This window comes from Ranitomeya imitator, chromosome 2, assembly GCF_032444005.1.
Source record: "Ranitomeya imitator isolate aRanImi1 chromosome 2, aRanImi1.pri, whole genome shotgun sequence".
Lineage (NCBI taxonomy): Eukaryota > Metazoa > Chordata > Amphibia > Anura > Dendrobatidae > Ranitomeya > Ranitomeya imitator.
Window position 1 is genome coordinate 636,088,679 of NC_091283.1, and position 21,246 is coordinate 636,109,924.

A 21,246-nucleotide genomic window follows, 5' to 3' on the forward strand; every position below is an offset into this window, starting at 1 on the left:
TAACATTACCCACATGTATACATCAGCACAATTTTGGGAACTAAATTTTGTTTTTGTTAGGAAGTTATAAGGGTTAAAAGTTGACCAGTAATTTTGTCATTTTTACAACAAAATTTACAAAACCATTTTTTAGGGACCACCTCACATTTGAAGTCTCTTTGAGGTGGTCTATATGGCAGAAAATACCCAAAAATGACACCATTCTAAAAACTGCACCCCTCAATGCGCTCAAAACCACATTCAAGAAGTTTATTAACCCTTTCAGATGCTTCACAGCAGCAGAAGCAACAAGAAAGGAAAAAATGAACATTTAACTTTTTAGTCACAAAGATGATCTTTTAGCAACAATTTTTTTATTTTCCCAATGGTAAAAGGAGAAACTGGACCCCAAAAGTTGTTGTCCAATTTGTCCTGAGTACGCTGATACCTCATATGTGGGGGGGAACCACTGTTTGGACATACGACAGGGCTCGGAAGGGAAGGAGCGCCATTTGACGTTTTGAATGGAAAATTAGCTCCAATCGTTAGCGGACACCATGTCACGTTTGGAGAGCCCCTGTGTGTCTAAACATTGGAGCTCCCTAGATGCATAGTGAGCATTTTGAAACCCCAGGTGCTTCACAAATTGATCCGTAAAAATGAACAAGTACATTTTTTTCACAAAAATTTTCTTTTAGCCTCAATTTTTTCATTTTCATATGGGCAACAGGATAAAATGGATCTTAAAATTTGTTGGCCAATTTCTCCTGAGTACACCGATACCTCATATGTGGGGGTAAACCACTGCTTGGGCGCACGGCAGGGCTCGGAAGGGAAGGAGCGCCATTTGACTTTTTGAATTGAAAATGAGCTACAATCGTTAGCGGACACCATGTCGCGTTTGGAGAGCCCCTGTGTGCCTAAACATTGGAGCTCCCCCACAAGTGACCCCATTTTGGAAACTAGACCCCCCCCCAAGGAACTTATCTAATGTGTGGTGAGCACTTTGAACCCCCAAGTGCTTCACAGAAGTTTAAAAAGCAGAGCCGTGAAAATAAAAAATCATTTTTCTTTCCTCAAAAAATTATTTTTTTTAGCCTGCAATGTTTTATTTTCACAAGGGTAACAGGAGAAATTGGACCCCAACAGTTGTTGTCCAGTTTGTCCTGAGTACGCAGATACCTCATATGTGAGGGGGAACCACTGTTTTGGGCACACGTCGAGGCTCGGAAGGGAAGTAGTGACGTTTTGGAATGCAGACTTTGATGGAATGGTCTGCAGGTGTCATGTTATGTTTGCAGAGCCCCTGATGTGCCTAAACAGTAGAAACCCCCCACAAGTGACCCCATTTTGGAAACTAGACCCCCCAAGGAACTTATCTAGATGTGTGGTGAGCACTTTAAACCCCCAAGTGCTTCACTGAAGTTTATAACGCAGAGCCGTGAAAATAAAAAAAAAAAACATTTTTTTTCCACAAAAAATTTTTTTTAGCCCCCAATTTTTTATTTTCCCAAGGGTAACAGGAGAAATTAGACCCCCAAAGTTGTTGTGCAATTTTTCCTGAGTACGCTGATGCTCCATATGTTGGGGTAAACCACTGTTTGGGCGCACGTCGGGCTTAGAAGTGAGGGAGCACCATTTGTCTTTTTGAACGCAAGATTGGCTGGAATCAATGGTGGCGCCATGTCGCGTTTGGAGACCCTTGATGTGCCTAAACAGTGGAAACCCCTCAATTCTAACTCCAGTATTAATTCCAACCCTAACCCTAATTCCAACCCTAACTCTAGTGGAAAAATGAAAATAGATACCGTATATTTTCTTTATTTTATTATTTTCCCTACCTATGGGGGTGATAATAGTATTTACTATTTTTTTTATTTATTTTGATCTCTGTGATAGACCCTATCACGGTGATCAAAATGTACCTGGAATGATTGAATGAATGAATTGGCCGGCAGATTCGGCGGGCGCACTGCGCATGTGCCCGCCATTTTCGAAGATGGCGGTGCCCATGGGGGAAGATGGACGGACACCGGGACTCAGGAGGCACGGGGGTGGGGGTATTGGGATCGGACCGCGGGGGGAGCGGAGGGCAGGACAGAGGGCAGCGGAGGACAGGACGAAGGGGAGGAAAGACTGACGGCGGCGGCAGATCGCTGCCATAATTCGGTGGCAGGGGCAGATCGCATCCTCCAGCCGTGGCCGATGATATTGCAGCGTCGGTCATGGCTGGATTGTAATATTTCACCAAGTTTCATTGGTGAAATATTACAGTTGCTCTGATTGTTTCACTTTCAGCAGCCAGTCAGAGCGATCGTAGCCATGGGGGAGCAAAGCCACCCCCCCATGGGGTCAAGTACAAGTCCCCCTGCACCTGCGGGTCGGGTAACCTTTCATTCACCCCGGTCACCCGACCCGCAGGAACACGATCATTCTGTGACACAGCATATGCGTCACGGGTCGGATTGGCACCGACTTTCATGACGCATACGCTGTCACAGGTCGTGAAGGGGTTAAATGACAAAATTGTGCCAGGCTACAGCTACCACTAGGGGGTGATGTAAGGGCTCAGTGCATGCTGTTCATACGTTGAGCTTAATAATAAGACTGTATGCAGCGAGCTCCCTCTAGTGGTGGCTGAAGGCAGCTTGGATGCTATTGTTTAAACCTTGGATTAATTTGCTCACTTTTCTCTAGCGGAAGAGGATGAAGATAAGGACGATGATTTCCGAGCTCCCTTGTATAAGACAGTGGAAGTAAGAGGAGTACAGGTTCGCATGAAGTGGTGCTCGACGTGCCGATTTTACAGGCCACCGCGATGTTCCCACTGCAGTGTGTGTGACAACTGTGTTGAGGTGAGTTGTGTCTGAACAACTCTGGAGTTACCCTGTAAAATACTTTAATGTCCATAATGTGTAGTTTTCTCAGCTTCACTGGGCTATGAGCTGTTTCAACTTCCAATGAATATTTGTATAAATGTGTCTTCCGGTAACTCCCTCTAGTGGCAGCTGTGGGCAGACAGAAATATTTGGACAGGGACACAAGTTTGGGCATTTTAGCTGTTTTCATTTGAGTGCATTCACATCCTAATTGGAGTTAGGGTTTAAGTATTACAGCTTTTTAATATGTAGCTGGCTCTTTTTATAGGGACCAAAAGTAATTGGGCAGATATCTCAACAGCTCTTTAATAGACTTCCATCGTTAATCCATCATCAGTCAAGCGGGTAAAAGGTCTGGAGCTGATTCCAGGTGTAGTATTTTTATTTGGAAGCTGTTACTATGCACCCACAACATGCGGTCAAAGGATCTCTCGGTGGAAGAGAAACCAACCATCATTAGGCTCGAATAAAAAGAACAAATCCATCAGAGAGATATCAGAAATGTTAGGAGTAGCCAAATCAACAGTTTGGTACGTTCTGCAAAAAAAAAAGAGCAGTTGTTAGTTGGAACTCAAAGTCCTGGACTTCCAAGGGTGACAACAGTGGTGGATTATTGCAGAATCCTTTCCATGGTGAAGAAAATTCCCTTCACGACATCCACCCACTTGAAGAATACTCTAGGGAGCATGTGTTTCAGTATCTGAGTCTACCATAATAAGAAGAATTCATGAGTTCAAATACAGAGGGTTCACGACAAGCCTCAAACCATTAATCAGCATTACAATTGCAATGCCTGATTAGACTTTGCCAAAAAACCTCTAAAGAAGCCAGCCCAGTTCTGGAAGAACATTCTTTGGACAGAGGAAGCTAAGATCAACCCATACCACAATGATGGGAAGAGAAAAGTATGGAAAAGGCGTGGAACCGCTCATGATCCAAAGAACACCACATCATATGTAAATCATGGTTGAGGCAGTGTGATGGCATGGGCATGCATGGCTTCCTATGGCACTGGATCACTTGTGCTTATTGATGATGTGACTGAAGGCAGAAGCAGCCGGAGGAATTATGAAGTGTACAGGGCGATACTTTCTGCTCCGATTGAACCAGATGTGTGTTGATTGGACGGTGCTTCACAGTACAAATGTACCATAACCCAAACATACTGCAGAGGCAACCCAGGAGTTTAAGGCAAAGAAGTGGAATATTCTGCAATCCTGGGGAAATCTTGAAAACATGATCCATAGGAGAGCCTGGGAAGACTGGAGTTGGGGAACTCTGCTGTAAGTGGTTGCTGCTCAATAATTTTCTGGTAAGAAAGGACTGAAAACTAAAAGGATAAAAGGAGGTAATGTGATTGTTACTGGCAGATTGTCACTGTGACCAGCACTAGTGAGGAGGAATCTTACTGGTACTGTGATTGGCACTGAGGTTACATATAGGCACTGTGATTGGCACTGAGGTTACATATAGGCACTGTGATTGGCACTGAGGTTACAGATAGGTACTGAGGTTACTTACAGGCACTGATTAGTACTGAGGTTACATGTAGGCACTGACTGGCACTGAGGTTACATATAGGCACTGTGACTGGCACTGAGGTTACATATAGGTACTGAGACTGGCACTGAGGTTACATATAGGTTCTGTGACTGGCACTGAGGTTACATATAGGCTCTGTGACTGGCACTGAGGTTACATATAGGCTCTGTGACTGGCCCTGAGGTTACATATAGGCTCTGTGACTGGCACTGAGGTTACATATAGGCTCTGTGACTGGCACTGAGGTTACATATAGGCTCTGTGACTGGCACTGAGGTTACATATAGGCACTGTGACTGGCACTGAGGTTACATATAGGCTCTGTGACTGGCACTGAGGTTACATATAGGCTCTGTGACTGGCACTGAGGTTACATATAGGCTCTGTGACTGGCACTGAGGTTACATATAGGCTCTGTGACTGGCACTGAGGTTACATATAGGCTCTGTGACTGGCACTGAGGTTACATATAGGCTCTGTGACTGGCACTGAGGTTACAAATAGGCTCTGTGACTGGCACTGAGGTTACAAATAGGCTCTGTGACTGGCACTGAGGTTACATATAGGCTCTGTGACTGGCACTGAGGTTACAAATAGGCTCTGTGACTGGCACTGAGGTTACATATAGGCTCTGTGACTGGCACTGAGGTTACATATAGGCTCTGTGACTGGCACTGAGGTTACATATAGGCTCTGTGACTGGCACTGAGGTTACATATAGGCTCTGTGACTGGCACTGAGGTTACATATAGGCTCTGTGACTGGCACTGAGGTTACAAATAGGCTCTGTGACTGGCACTGAGGTTACATATAGGCTCTGTGGCTGGCACTGAGGTTACATATAGGCTCTGTGACTGGCACTGAGGTTACATATAGGCACTGTGACTGGCACTGAGGTTACATATAGGCACTGTGACTGGCACTGAGGTTACATATAGGCTCTGTGACTGGCACTGAGGTTACATATAGGCTCTGTGACTGGCACTGAGGTTACATATAGGCACTGTGACTGGCACTGAGGTTACATATAGGCACTGTGACTGGCACTGAGGTTACATATAGCCACTGTGATTGTCACTGAGATTACTTACAGGCACTGTGATTGGCACTTTTAAGAAGGGGTAAGTACAGGCACTTTGACTTGTTTCTTCCTTAAAAATAAGTTGTCTCCTTTTAATGATTTGGTAAGCAGGTTATTTACAAGTACGTACACGGGAGAACTTAACTAAGGGTCTGTTTCCATGAGTCTACACCATATGATGACTGCCAATTGGTGATCATTGAATAGCCTGTATACACAGGTTCCCTTCATGTGTGCACTGTATGATCCATAGATCGCTCAGGACACACAGGCTGCTGTTGTTCTCGGCAGCACGAGTCCTGTATACATAGGATGATGTGCTGTCAAGAAAGATGAATTTTAAGCTTGCTTAAAAATAGTTTCCCCGAACGAGCAAGTGTTTCTCACCCCTATTGGGTGATCGGCAGTCTTTTCACAATACATGATTATTGATCCTAGGAACGCTTGTTGACGATAATTTTGCAGCATAAATACACTTTAAGGGACAAAGAAAGGGAAAAATGTAGTAGGAGAGTATGGTGGAAGATGGGCAGTGCCTCACCAGCTCTTCCACTAAAGGTACCTTCACACTGAACGATATCGCTAGCGATCCATGACGTTGCAGCGTTCTGGCTAGCGATATCGTTTAGTTTGACACGCAGCAGCGATCAGGATCCTGCTGTGATGTCGTTGGTCGCTGCAGAAAGTCCAGCACTTTATTTCATCATTGGACTCCCTGCAGACATCGATGTTTACCCTGGTTAAAAGCGTAAAAGTTAAAAAAAAACAAACACTACATACTTACCTTCCGCTGTCTGTCCCTGGCGCTGTGACGCGGTGACGTCACTGCTCTGCTTTCCGGCCGCTGTGCTCACAGTCAGAGCAGGAAAGCACAGCGCCGAGGACAGACAGCGGAAGGTAAGTATGTAGTGTTTGTTTTTTTACTTTTACGATGGTAACCAGGGTAAACATCGGGTTACTAAGCGCGGCCCTGCGCTTAGTAACCCGATGTTTACCCTGGTTACCAGTGAAGACATCGCTGGATCGGCGTCACACACGCTGATCCAGCGATGTCAGCGGGAGATCCAGCGACAAAATAAAGTTCTGAACTTTCCTCAGCGACCAACGATGGCACAGCAGGGGCCTGATCGTTGGTCGCTGTCACACATAACGATTTCCTTAACGATATCGTTGCTACGTCACAAAAAGCAACGATATCATTAACAATATCGTTATGTGTGAAGGTACCTTAACAATAGTGTTATCCAATCTGGTCACTATCTTCCAGGAATATCCAGGAACTTACACAGTCATGGCTGCCAATGTCCAAACCTTCCAAATTGGACTAGAGACACCAGGGTCATTTAGAGGGTCCTATCATGGCTCCCCTGGACTGGTCACTATCACACTAGGCCACTGCATTGTCCAGCAATCCCAGCCATTCTTTGTTCTTTAGAGCTACTTCATTCCTCAGGAGACAAACGGTTTCTTTACTATGTAAATGTTCAGGTACCCTTCAAAGAACAAGGCATTTACAAGTACAAACATGGAAGACCTTAACTAAGGGCCTGATTACACTAAACAACTAGGACTGCTGATCAGCCACCATTTAATACACTGCTGACACAGGCCAACCCCCACTTCAGAAGCCACTTCAGATGCCCACTGAATGGCCAGTAATAGATGAGCCAAACAAATAGGCTGCCATTGTTCTCCACAGCACACAGGGTAGTAGGCTGACATTGGCAGTGACATTTTGTGATGCACTCAAGGTCATTTCACCTTACGAACAAGCATTTTGGAGCCTGTTTCGAGAGCACAATTATCGTGAAACAAGCTCTCCTAGGAACACTTGTTCAAGATAATCATGGACTTTAAAGGGCAAGGGTACCAGGAAAAATATGTTATAGGACAGGGTAATGGAAGATGGGAAGTGCCTAATTAGCTCTTACTGTTACCTTTTATGTAGCCCATATTATTCCCATCACTTTAACACTTCCATCCTATAGTACCATCCAATCAGGGCACTGTCTTCCAGGAGTTCTCCAGAAAGGGTCACATGGCTGCTGAAGTCCACACCTTCCAGAATGGATAGAGATTCAAGGGCCATATCACAGCTCCCCTTACATGCACAAGGCCATGGCATTGTCCAGCAACCCCAGCCAGTTGACCCTGGAGACCAGCTTTGTTCTTGGAGACACTTCATTCCTCAGGAGACACAGGGTTTCTGTGATATGTAAATGTCAAGAGACCCTTCCTAGATACTCAGGTTTTTCTTTGCAGCAAAGGGTCCTTATGATATTCATCCTGCCAATCACAGGTGGTAAAGACATGGCATGTTGGCTTCTAACAATGCGTGTGTTATATTCACGTGGTACACGTATCCCTTATCCTACAACCTTATAATGTGAGAGTCGCCACAGTGATGAGCTGGGTAGGATTCTTAAGCCCATTATACACGAGCTGGCTGTCCTACTAACGAGGCTTCGGCTGATGGTTCCTTCTACAGCCATCTTGGCAGTCTCTCCAATACACGGGGGCACTCCTTCAGCTGAATACCCCTGTGTTCTCCATGAGAGAGCCAATACCTGACGACATGTCTGACCGTGGCTTCCCTTCAGGAGAACAAAAGGATCAACAGTCTGAAATGGGACAATCTACATCTTTAAAAATGGTTGTCCAGCCGCCTTGTGATACAAGCCTCTAGTCACTTTACGTGACTGCTGACTTGTGCGAAGTGCGCCATGCACACGCTATAAAAAGATCTCCAGTGCTAGCGCCAAGAGCAGGAGGTCATGTGACGGCAAGTATATAATTTGCATACTTTGGGCCACATTCCGACTACATGTGTTTGGTCTCGCTCAATACATTTGCTTTGATCTAGGCCACGTGTTGGCATGTGACCACATGTATACAAATCAAATACTTGCGATCATGTGTCTGCCGCTCCCGGCACCAGTGAATTCAAATATAGTGACTGCAAGCTTGTACCCTAAGGCCAAAGAACCCCCTTTAACTGCCCCGACAATTGTCCAGGGCCCCCATACATACTATATTGTCAGTCAAACCCGTCAATATCAATGGGTTCAGCTGATATTAGTCTGTGTATGGGGGGGGCTGAAGACCCCTAGAAAACACCAGATTGAGAACCACTTCTTTTGAGTGGCTCTCTGGTTCCTGAGTGGGGGACTTCCCTGTATGACCTCTATATGCCCTAATAAAACCACTTTTGCTCCTGCCATGATTTGGATGGTTCACTACCGCTGATGTGTATTTTTTCTCCTTGCAGGAGTTCGATCATCATTGTCCGTGGGTAAACAACTGTATTGGACGACGGAACTACCGCTACTTCTTCCTTTTCCTGGTGTCTCTGACATTGCACATAATGAGCGTCTTCATCTGTGGCCTTTTCTATACATTAGGACATCCAAACCAGCTCCGAGACATCCCAGCAGCTGTTACGTATCCTTCTAGCTGTTACGTGTTCACTTGGAAGATAAGACCCTACCAAAGAGGTGTCCATATAAGTGTCTGTGTAGATGGATTGTTACACATGACCCTGTGGTGCTCTTCTGTGCCCTTGTGACTCCTGGCCTGTCATTTATTTCTCTACTCACCGCGGTACCTTGTGTATATCTCCACTCCCCGTTGTACCTTGTGTATATCTCCACTCCCCGTTGTACCTTGTATATTTCTCCTCTCCCCGTTGTACCTTGTATATTTCTCCTCTCCCCGTTGTACCTTGTATATTTCTCCTCTCCCCGTTGTACCTTGTATATTTCTCCACTCCCCGTTGTACCTTGTGTATTTCTCCTCTCCCCGTTGTACCTTGTGTATTTCTCCTCTCCCCGTTGTACCTTGTGTATTTCTCCACTCCCCGTTGCACCTTGTATATTTCTCCACTCCCCGTTGTACCTTGTATATTTCTCCTCTCCCCGTTGTACCTTGTATATTTCTCCTCTCCCCGTTGCACCTTGTATATTTCTCCACTCCCCGTTGTACCTTGTATATTTCTCCTCTCCCCGTTGTACCTTGTATATTTCTCCTCTCCCCGTTGCACCTTGTATATTTCTCCTCTCCCCGTTGTACCTTGTATATTTCTCCACTCCCCGTTGTACCTTGTAGATTTCTCCACTCCCTGTTGTACCTTGTAGATTTTTCTCATATAATGTACAGCAAGTATAGAATTACATAATTCCTCAAATCCCCACTATACCTGATTTAATCCTACAATCCCTACTGTACCAAGTTTATTCCTTCAGTCCCTATTATACTTGGTATATTCCACCACTACTACCTCTAGTATACTGTTCCTCTAATCTACAGTGGACTGTAATATCTTGTATTTCCCTTCAATCCCTTCTCTACATGGTTTATTCCTCCAGTCCCTACTGTAACTGATTTAGTCCTATAATCCCTATTCTAAATGTCATCCTGATTGAGTTCTCTCCTGATATTTCTTCAGTCCCTGCTGCACCTTGTGAATCCCTTCAGTCTCTGCTGCACCTTCTGATTCCCTTCATTCCCTGCTGCACCTTGTGAATCCCTTCAGTCCCTGTTGCACCTTGTGAATCCCTTCAGTCCCTGCTGCACCTTGTGAATCCCTTCAGTCCCTGCTGCACCTTGTGAATCCTGTCAGTCCCTGCTGCACCTTGTGTATCCCTTCAGTCCCTGCTGCACCTTGTGAATCCCGTCAGTCCCTGTTGCACCTTGTGAATCCCTTCAGTCCCTGCTGCACCTTGTGAATCCTGTCAGTCCCTGCTGCACATTGTGAATCCCGTCAATCCCTGCTGCACCTTGTGAATCCCGTCAGTCCCTGCTACACCTTGTGAATCCCTTCAATCTCTGCTGCACCTTGTGAATCCCGTCAGTCCCTGTTGCACCTTGTGAATCCCGTCAGTCCCTGCTGCACATTGTGAATCCCGTCAGTCCCTGCTGCACCTTGTGAATCCCTTCAGTCCCTGCTGCACCTTGTGAATCCCTTCAGTCCCTGCTGCACCTTGTGAATCCCTTCAGTCCCTGTTGCACCTTGTGAATCCCGTCAGTCCCTGCTGCACCTTGTGAATCCCGTCAGTCCCTGCTGCACCTTGTGAATCCCGTCAGTCCCTGTTGCACCTTGTGAATCCCGTCAGTCCCTGTTGCACCTTGTGAATCCTGTCAGTCCCTGTTGCACCTTGTGAATCCCGTCAGTCCCTGTTGCACCTTGTGAATCCCGTCAGTCCCTGTTGCACCTTGTGAATCCCGTCAGTCCCTGTTGCACCTTGTGAATCCCGTCAGTCCCTGTTGCACCTTGTGAATCCCGTCAGTCCCTGTTGCACCTTGTGAATCCCGTCAGTCCCTGTTGCACCTTGTGAATCCCGTCAGTCCCTGTTGTACCTTGTGAATCCCGTCAGTCCCTGTTGCACCTTGTGAATCCCGTCAGTCCCTGTTGCACCTTGTGAATCCCGTCAGTCCCTGTTGCACCTTGTGAATCCCTTCAATCTCTGCTGCACCTTGTGAATCCCGTCAGTCCCTGTTGCACCTTGTGAATCCCGTCAGTCCCTGTTGCACCTTGTGAATCCCGTCAGTCCCTGCTGCACCTTGTGAATCCCGTCAGTCCCTGCTGCACCTTGTGAATCCCGTCAGTCCCTGCTGCACCTTGTGAATCCCGTCAGTCCCTGCTGCACCTTGTGAATCCCTTCAATCTCTGCTGCACCTTGTAAATCCCTTCAATCCCTGCTGCACCTTGTGAATCCCGTCAGTCCCTGTTGCACCTTGTGAATCCCTTCAATCTCTGTTGCACCTTGTGAATACCGTCAGTCCCTGCTGCACCTTGTGAATCCCGTCAGTCCCTGCTACACCTTGTGAATCCCTTCAATCTCTGCTGCACCTTGTGAATCCCGTCAGTCCCTGTTGCACCTTGTGAATCCCGTCAGTCCCTGTTGCACCTTGTGAATCCCGTCAGTCCCTGTTGCACCTTGTGAATCCCGTCAGTCCCTGTTGCACCTTGTGAATCCCGTCAGTCCCTGTTGCACCTTGTGAATCCCGTCAGTCCCTGTTGCACCTTGTGAATCCCGTCAGTCCCTGTTGCACCTTGTGAATCCCGTCAGTCCCTGTTGCACCTTGTGAATCCCGTCAGTCCCTGTTGCACCTTGTGAATCCCGTCAGTCCCTGTTGCACCTTGTGAATCCCGTCAGTCCCTGCTGCACCTTGTGAATCCCGTCAGTCCCTGCTGCACCTTGTGAATCCCGTCAGTCCCTGCTGCACCTTGTGAATCCCGTCAGTCCCTGTTGCACCTTGTGAATCCCGTCAGTCCCTGTTGCACCTTGTGAATCCCGTCAGTCCCTGTTGCACCTTGTGAATACCTTCAATCTCTGCTGCACCTTGTGAATCCCTTCAATCTCTGCTGCACCTTGTAAATCCCTTCAATCCCTGCTGCACCTTGTGAATCCCGTCAGTCCCTGCTGCACCTTGTGAATCCCTTCAATCTCTGTTGCACCTTGTGAATACCGTCAGTCCCTGCTGCACCTTGTGAATCCCGTCAGTCCCTGCTGCACCTTGTGAATCCCTTCAATCTCTGCTGCACCTTGTGAATCCCTTCAGTCCCTGCACCTTGTGTATCCCTTCAGTCCCTGTTGCACCTTGTGAATCCCTTCAGTCCCTGCTGCACATTGTGAATCTCATAAATCTCTGCTGCACCTTGTGAATCCCTTCAGTCCCTGCTGCACCTTGTGAATCCCGTCAGTCCCTGTTGCACCTTGTGAATCCCGTCAGTCCCTGTTGCACCTTGTGAATCCCGTCAGTCCCTGTTGCACCTTGTGAATCCCGTCAGTCCCTGTTGCACCTTGTGAATCCCGTCAGTCCCTGTTGCACCTTGTGAATCCCGTCAGTCCCTGTTGCACCTTGTGAATCCCGTCAGTCCCTGTTGCACCTTGTGAATCCCGTCAGTCCCTGTTGCACCTTGTGAATCCCGTCAGTCCCTGTTGCACCTTGTGAATCCCTTCAATCTCTGCTGCACCTTGTAAATCCCTTCAATCCCTGCTGCACCTTGTGAATCCCGTCAGTCCCTGCTGCACCTTGTGAATCCCTTCAATCTCTGTTGCACCTTGTGAATACCGTCAGTCCCTGCTGCACCTTGTGAATCCCGTCAGTCCCTGCTGCACCTTGTGAATCCCTTCAATCTCTGCTGCACCTTGTGAATCCCTTCAGTCCCTGCACCTTGTGTATCCCTTCAGTCCCTGTTGCACCTTGTGAATCCCTTCAGTCCCTGCTGCACATTGTGAATCTCATAAATCTCTGCTGCACCTTGTGAATCCCTTCAGTCCCTGCTGCACCTTGTGAATCCTGTCAGTCCCTGCTGCACCTTGTGAATCCCGTCAGTCCCTGTTGCACCTTGTGAATCCCGTCAGTCCCTGTTGCACCTTGTGAATCCCGTCAGTCCCTGTTGCACCTTGTGAATCCCGTCAGTCCCTGTTGCACCTTGTGAATCCCGTCAGTCCCTGTTGCACCTTGTGAATCCCGTCAGTCCCTGTTGCACCTTGTGAATCCCGTCAGTCCCTGTTGCACCTTGTGAATCCCGTCAGTCCCTGTTGCACCTTGTGAATCCCGTCAGTCCCTGTTGCACCTTGTGAATCCCGTCAGTCCCTGTTGCACCTTGTGAATCCCGTCAGTCCCTGTTGCACCTTGTGAATCCCGTCAGTCCCTGTTGCACCTTGTGAATCCCGTCAGTCCCTGTTGCACCTTGTGAATCCCGTCAGTCCCTGTTGCACCTTGTGAATCCCGTCAGTCCCTGTTGCACCTTGTGAATCCCGTCAGTCCCTGTTGCACCTTGTGAATCCCGTCAGTCCCTGCTGCACCTTGTGAATCCCGTCAGTCCCTGCTGCACCTTGTGAATCCCGTCAGTCCCTGCTGCACCTTGTGAATCCCGTCAGTCCCTGCTGCACCTTGTGAATCCCGTCAGTCCCTGCTGCACCTTGTGAATCCCGTCAGTCCCTGCTGCACCTTGTGAATCCCGTCAGTCCCTGCTGCACCTTGTGAATCCCGTCAGTCCCTGCTGCACCTTGTGAATCCCGTCAGTCCCTGCTGCACCTTGTGAATCCCGTCAGTCCCTGCTGCACCTTGTGAATCCCGTCAGTCCCTGCTGCACCTTGTGAATCCCGTCAGTCCCTGCTGCACCTTGTGAATCCCGTCAGTCCCTGCTGCACCTTGTGAATCCCGTCAGTCCCTGCTGCACCTTGTGAATCCCGTCAGTCCCTGCTGCACCTTGTGAATCCCGTCAGTCCCTGCTGCACCTTGTGAATCCCGTCAGTCCCTGTTGCACCTTGTGAATTTTGTCAGTCCCTGTTGCACCTTGTGAATCCCTTCAGTCCCTGTTGCACCTTGTGAATCCCTTCAGTCCCTGTTGCACCTTGTGAATCCCTTCAGTCCCTGCTGCACCTTGTGAATCCCTTCAATCTCTGCTGCACCTTGTGAATCCCTTCAATCTCTGCTGCACCTTGTGAATCCCTTCAGTCCCTGCTGCACCTTGTGAATCCCTTCAGTCCCTGCTGCACCTTGTGAATCCCTTCAATCTCTGCTGCACCTTGTGAATCCCTTCAATCTCTGCTGCACCTTGTGAATCCCTTCAATCTCTGCTGCACCTTGTGAATCCCTTCAGTCCCTGCTGCACCTTGTGAATCCCTTCAATCCCTGCTGCACCTTGTGAATCCCTTCAATCCCTGCTGCACCTTGTGAATCCCTTCAATCTCTGCTGCACCTTGTGAATCCCTTCAATCTCTGCTGCACCTTGTGAATCCCTTCAGTCCCTGCTGTACCTGGTTTATTTTTCCAGTCCCTGTTATATCTGGTATTTTCAACCCCTACTGTAGCTTATTTCCTTTAGTCCCTACTATACCTGATTTATTCCTCCAATCCCTACTGTACCTGGTTTATTATTCCAACAATGTTGATAGCCCTTTTCTCTTAACTCGGTCTCAGTATTTCGGTCATGTGCGTCGCTGGCCTATTTTTCTTTCCCGTGGCTGGTCTCACAGGATTTCATATTGTTCTGGTTTCCCGAGGTCGTACGACAAACGAGCAGGTCAGAACCATTTTATAATGTACTAATGTATAATTTTACTATAGTTTTAATGTATGTGTTATACCGCATGGCATCCTTGATTTTTTTTTTTTTCCCATTTCCTAAAGGTTACTGGAAAGTTCAGAGGAGGAGTCAATCCCTTTAGTAATGGATGTTGTCGAAATGTGAGCCATGTACTTTGTAGCTCTTCACCACCCAGGTAGGTGTTTACTCCTGGTTTCTGTCACTTTAGACATGGGACACTACATTTCAAACTGAAGGGAACACTCCAGGAGACTCTAATACTACCGTATATAATCGAGTATAAGCCGTCCCCCCTAATTTTGCCACAAAAAACTAGGAAAACTTATTGACTCGAGTATAAGCCTAGGGTGGAAAATGCAGCAGCTACCGGTAAATGTCAAAAGTAAAAATAGATACCAATAAAAGTAAAATTAATTGAGACCTCAGTAGGTTAAGTGTTTTTGAACATCCATATTGAATCAGGAGCCCCATATAATGATCTATATATGATGGGCCACATAAGATGCTCCATATTAAAATATGCTCCATATAATGCTGCATAAAGGTTAATAATGGTCCCATAAGATGCTCCATAGACACATTTGCCCAATATAATGCTGCACAAATGTTGATTATGGCCCTATAAAGACACTTGCACCATATAGTGCTGCACAAACGTTATGGCCCCATAGATGCTCCATACAGACACTTGCCCCATTTGCTGTTGCTGCGATAAAAAAAAAAATCACATACTCACCTCTCCGTCTCTCAGGCCCCCGACATTTTCAATATTCACCTGCTCCTCGTTCTGGCGCCGCTCCATCTTCAGCGTCTTCTGCACTGACTTTCAGGCAGAGGGCGCGCACTAACCACGTCATCGCGCCCTCTGACCTGAGCGTCACTGCAGAAGATTCTGAAGACAGAGCGGCGGCTGGAACGGGGAGCAGGTGAATAACGCGCAGCCCTCCCCCTCCCCGTATACTCACCTGCTCCTGGCGTATAAGCCGAGAGGGGGACTTTCAACCCCAAAAAATGGGCTGAAAATCTCGGCTTATACTCGAGTATATAGGGTAATTAAAATGCCAATAGACTATAAATGTCTGGGCCATCAGCACAAAAGAAGTGTTGTGTATACAATATAGGAATCACTCACAGTGCTTCCTCTTCCAGACCCAGCAAATCAGTGATTGTGGGGCATAGCGAGGGAGCAAGCGCTGCCAGGCCTCAGGACGTTCAGTCTACTATGCAGCCAGGAGGCTGAATTTCCCCTGTAACAGGGCTAATATGTCGGTCACAGTTACAGGGAAAATCGGCTACAAAGAAAAAAAGTAAATGTTGAAATGCCCCTCTCCAAATGTGTTTTATGACCTCATGGGGGCACAATGCTAGATAAATAGCAGAATTAATAATAAAAAACATCCGCTGCCAATCCAAATTACTGTTACTTGCCCCACCTGTGAGAATATTGTGAGCTGTGCCCCTTGTAAAAAAAAAAAAAACAAACATAAAAATTAACACTTGATACAAAGGCCCATGTTTTTGGAATCGCATGGCGCATTTACAAAAGGGGAAAAAAAAAACGGAGGTGGGGGGAGGCACAATATCCTGAGCAAATCTGGCCACTTATGTTTAGGTGACAGAGAAGCTTTGTTTAGAAAATGCCCCATTGTTTAAATCAAGTTTTTGTGTTAAATGTTTTGTTTTCCATCTCCACCATTGGATTTCCCAGGAGATGTCCAGTGATCCAACATTAGAAAAAATATAGCCAATATGTCTGTTGTAGGAGACCCTCACTATGCACCCAAAGAATGTATGCCTTTGTGTAATATGCCGATATGTTGTCTATTTCTCAGATATATAAAGCGCAGTCATAATCAGACATTTCTGTCTGTATCCCCGCCATTTCTACGACCCGAAGTGTCGGAGAGTCAGATTGGCCTTAAAATACTGGATAATGGTATACAGAGCCCTCTTCAACACTACCAGGTATGATGTCTCCAAGGAATCCTCTTGTAACCTAACGTGGGCAGCATTGCTTATATCTGCTGGCTGTGGAGTTGCCATGGTGACAGTATCCCACTTGCTCTGGATGAATATCCTGCCATGTGACCTTTACATTTAGGAGAGATGAGGTCACATGATGAATATTCTTGCAAAGTCTGTTACCATGGCAACCCCAGAGCAACTATGCATGCAAGGAGGTGGGGAAGCCACACCTATTGCATTATATGGAGCTACTTTTTAATGTTATCAAGCTACCACCATTCTAGAGATCTGCTTTATGGGTCTACTACCCTGCTTCCCCAAAAACATGGCCTACCCCAAAAGTAAGCCCTAGCACGATTTTTCAGGATTTTTGGCGTATGCTTAAAATATAAGTCCAAAAATAAGCCCCAGTTACAATTCAATAAATGTAAGAATACAGCAGAACCCGTCATCAAGGAAAGCGGACACCCCCAATAAAATTACACTCACCGGACCCCAAACAATTAGAGTTGGCAAGTGCTGATGGTGGATGGGCTCTGTCACACGGAGATGTGCATCACTGTGAGGTCCCCGCCATTCTGGACGCATTGCACTGCAGCGCTCATACACAGATCGGGTACCGGTATCACTCCGCTCCCGAGCCCAAGTATCGTGGCTGCTTCCGGTCACGGGCGGGGGAGCCAAACTCTGTGGAAGCGGACAGTGCTGCCGATCTGTGTGTGAGAGCCCATCCACTATCGCCACTTGACGTCTGTAATTGTGTGGGGTCTGCTTTTCTTGATGAAGGGTCCTGATGTGTTCTACCATATTTACTCTTTTACATTGACCATAACAAAAGTTCATCCAGCAGAGAGGAACTTTAGGGAGACAAGAAGTCTTTTTATAGAAGGTTTAAAAGCACCATGTAATTCCAGTATTGGTAGTGTATCGTAGTATCAGTGATGGCACCCTGGAAACGTTTTACTATAAATGTGGCTATAAATACTGCAGCATTGAAAAAGACCTATTCACATGTGTGTAGCCATGAATAAATGATAAAACTATAGCTCTGTTACTTGGATCAAATATCACAAAGGGTTAAAAACGAGGAGCACTTTCTAATTGACTCATGGCTATACCTCATTTGTGAATACCACAGATCTGTATAACTATTTTTTTACATGTATCCCGGCACAGTAACTGCCTAAAACCTTTTTTTTTTCCATTTTTTTTTATACTGATTTTGCTTTTCTTGGCGTATAGACATCCAACATCCACTGCGGCACACTACAGTATGTATCAATAAACGGAGGAACAAGGAATATACCGTATCGGTACGGTACATTTTGACCCACGGACTTCATTAATTGAAAAAGGAAAGAGCTATTCTGTCGAATATAGCAAAGGAATCGTGGAGGATTTCCTGGGCAAAAATATTACCGCTTTCTACAAAGAGATTTTAGATGTCGAAAATGGCGAGCAGAGGACGATAACTTCAGTCAACAAGTGTGCAAGGGAATGGGTAAGAAGCGCAAGTGTGGATCAGGTCGGCATCCATTATTTCCTGAGCTAGAAGACCATCTGTGAATGGGTTGCTGAAACGGGCGCAAAGGCTTTGGTTGTGCGCAGGACTCATATTCAAGAACTTGCCCTTACAATGACACCACAATTAGAAATATCCCCAGAAGGTTTCAAAGTATCACATCAGTGGGTAGATGGCTTCCTTCAAAAATGTGAACGGTCTCCAAGAAGATCCAGAACACTATTTAAGATGGAAGATGTTTTAAGTTATTAAACGTGCACTTTCTTTCAAGTCCTTTCTTGATGGCATCGACTTTTCTCAATACCAACTTTCCAACATGTTTTCTATGGATGAAACTGCAGAGTTTATGGGTCAAGGATCACAGACGACAATTGATGAGCGAAGTGCCTCCTCTGTCTACTTTCCCTCCACTGATTATGAAAGTTCATATGTTACCTGTATTTTGGCAATTCATCTGGATAGTACTAATCAATAGTAGGGGCAAAGAGGAGAAGATTGAACGTGCTTCAGGTATTTATATTCTCGAAACGGAAAAAGCCTGGTGCACATAAGCAGTTATAAGGAAATGGTGGCACGTGTTTCGCGAGGTGGCCAAAGAGGCCTGCTAGTCTGGGGTTCAGCCACTGCATACTGTACTAAAGACATGAAGAATTTCCTTCATCAGAAGAAAGTAGATGAAATGATTCCTGCAGGAATGACGACTACCCATCTCCAGACTCTTCATATGAAAATTATTCACTACATTGAAAATGGAATGGAGAAAAATTAGCGTTGTGAAGCCTAAACTGCAAGAGGTTGTAACTTGGGTGAAGAATTCACTGGAGAGAATCACCGCTACATGAAGGCTACATGGACAATTGCTAGACATGAGAAATTGGGGCCAATGATTCTAAAGGCAACAGAGTCGCAAGAAATTCACAAAGCAATCCAAATCCCGAAAAGTTATGATGATGTTCCAGAAGATGATGACTTGATTGTGGATTTTTGTTCTCAAAAAACTCATGATGGAATTCAAGATTTGGAGAGATGTGCTGATGTTCCAGATGATGACTACATGACTGTGTTTGGATAAATGTGGATTTTTGTTCATAAAATACTGTTTAATGTAGATTGTTGTACATGGGAAAAGGAAATAACGTAGGATCTCAAGAAATTCATGATGGAATTCAAGGTTTGGAGAGTTACGATGTTCCAGAATATGATGACATGATTATATTTGAATACATTTTGATTTTACTTTTTTTTGTTCAAGAATAAATATGGAATGTTTATGGAAAAAAATTAGACATCCCCAGAAAATAAGCCCTGGCGCATCTTTCAGAGTAAAAAAAAATAATATAAGACCTTCTCTTCTTTTTGGAGAAACACGACATCCATTACCAAGTATGAGATCTGCGTCCTCCATTAACCTGGTCAATACCTGGAGATCAGAAGCTGAACGTTTTTGGTTTTTAACTCCATAGAAAGATTTGAGATTGTTCAGTTTGATATTGCGACATAAGGTGACAGTGCTGACTACGTAATTGTTATGACAAGTAATTACTAAGTAGTTGGTTCCTTTTATAAAGGTTGTCTCGTCACAGGCATGACCAGAGTGATTGAGGCGGTGACGGTGGTCTTCAGTGCACAGCCAGTATTGTGGTATTATGTAACGTGCGTCTAGAATAAGACACTCCTTTTAATAAGACGGTTTCTAACATTATTCCGATTTTTTTACCATTTCACAGTCCCGGAGCAGTCTGGAGTTGACAGAATCTCAGTCAGCCGATGCTGAACCTCCACCACCACCAAAACCTGACTTGAGTCGCTACACAGGACTGCGAGGCCAGTTAAGCCTGGGAGACAGAGAAGGTGTGTTACTTAGCACGGTCACACTGCGCACGCCACTGTCTTATTAGTGCTCCTTATGGTTTGAGTACGTATTGCTGCCATATTTAGGATAAATCCCAGGTATTACAGTCTTACCATTAACCCCTTCCAGACATTCGCTGAACATATACTGCTCTTTGGGATCGGCGTTCCCGCAAACAGCAGTATATGTATGGCGTGGCCTCGCACTGAGTGCCGCAGCAGTCGGGTGCCGGTGTCCGCTCTGTGTGAGAGCTGACACTCTGCAGCAATTCCCATGATCGGTGCTAGCACCAATCGCAGGCGTTTAACCCCTCTGATGCCGCTGTCAATAGTGACATCGAGGAGTTTGCATGCAGGGAGGGGGCTCCCTGAGTGCTCCCATCAGAACAACGCAATGCGATTGCGTTGTTCTGATGGTCTCCATGGAGATCCCTGGCCCCAAGATGGCCACCGGGTCCTGCAGGTAAGGTGGCTTGTGAGCGCCTGCTCTGACATGCCTCCTTCCCTGCCTGTCAGACGCTGCTCTGATGCTCTGGAGTGCAGAAGCATTGCAGAGTATCAGATCAGCGATCTGCTACTGTACAGTGAGGTCCCATCCTATTACAATGTAAAATAAAAATTGTAACAATGTTTTTTAAAAATCCCCAACTAAAGATTAAAAAAAATAAATATTTTTCCAATAAATACATTTTTTTTATTGTGTAAAAGCGCCAAAACATAAAATAACTACATATATTGGGTATTGCTGTAATCGTACTGACCCGAAGAATAAAACTGCCCTATCAATTTTACCACACACGGAATGACATAAAAAACCAACATAATTCCTGAATTGCTGTTTTTTGTTCATTCTGCCTCTCAAAAATCAGAAAAGAAAACGATAAAAAAAATGAAAAAGTGCCCGAAAATGGCACCAATGTGATCATTTTTTTTTTTCTTCCATGGCTCTACGTTATAAGCTTCTGTAAAGCACCCATGGGTTCAAGGTGCTCAATACACATCTAGAGAAGTTCCCCTAAGGGGTCTAGTTTCCAAAATGGTGTCACTTGTGTTTTTTTTTTTTTTTACTGTTTATGCACATCAGGGGCTCTCCAAACATGATATGGCGTCCACTAATTATGCCAGCAAATTTTACATTCAAAAAGTGAAATGGCGCTCCTTCCTTTCCGAATGGTCAATTTTTAACCCGGATAATTTTTATTTTTTTTTTAGTTAGGAAGTTATGTGTCAAAAATTGTGCTGATGTAAAGTAGATATGTGGTAAATGTTATTTATTAGCTATTTTGTGCGATGTGTCGCTCTGATTTAAGGGCATACAAATTAAAAGTTTGAAAATAAGCACAAGTCATATCAACGAAATGTTACC

At 45.8% G+C, this 21,246-nt stretch overlaps 1 protein-coding gene across 1 annotated transcript in view; it reads left to right on the plus strand.

The window, feature by feature from the left end:
• ZDHHC5 (zinc finger DHHC-type palmitoyltransferase 5) overlaps positions 1-21,246 on the plus strand; it is a 55,995-nt gene that overhangs the window by 30,195 nt on the left and 4,554 nt on the right. The window contains exons 4-9 of the mRNA XM_069752684.1: positions 2,677-2,834; positions 8,750-8,922; positions 14,416-14,518; positions 14,626-14,717; positions 16,375-16,507; positions 19,757-19,880. Coding sequence (XP_069608785.1) covers positions 2,677-2,834; positions 8,750-8,922; positions 14,416-14,518; positions 14,626-14,717; positions 16,375-16,507; positions 19,757-19,880 — 783 coding nt within the window. The remainder of the gene's footprint in view (positions 1-2,676; positions 2,835-8,749; positions 8,923-14,415; positions 14,519-14,625; positions 14,718-16,374; positions 16,508-19,756; positions 19,881-21,246) is intronic.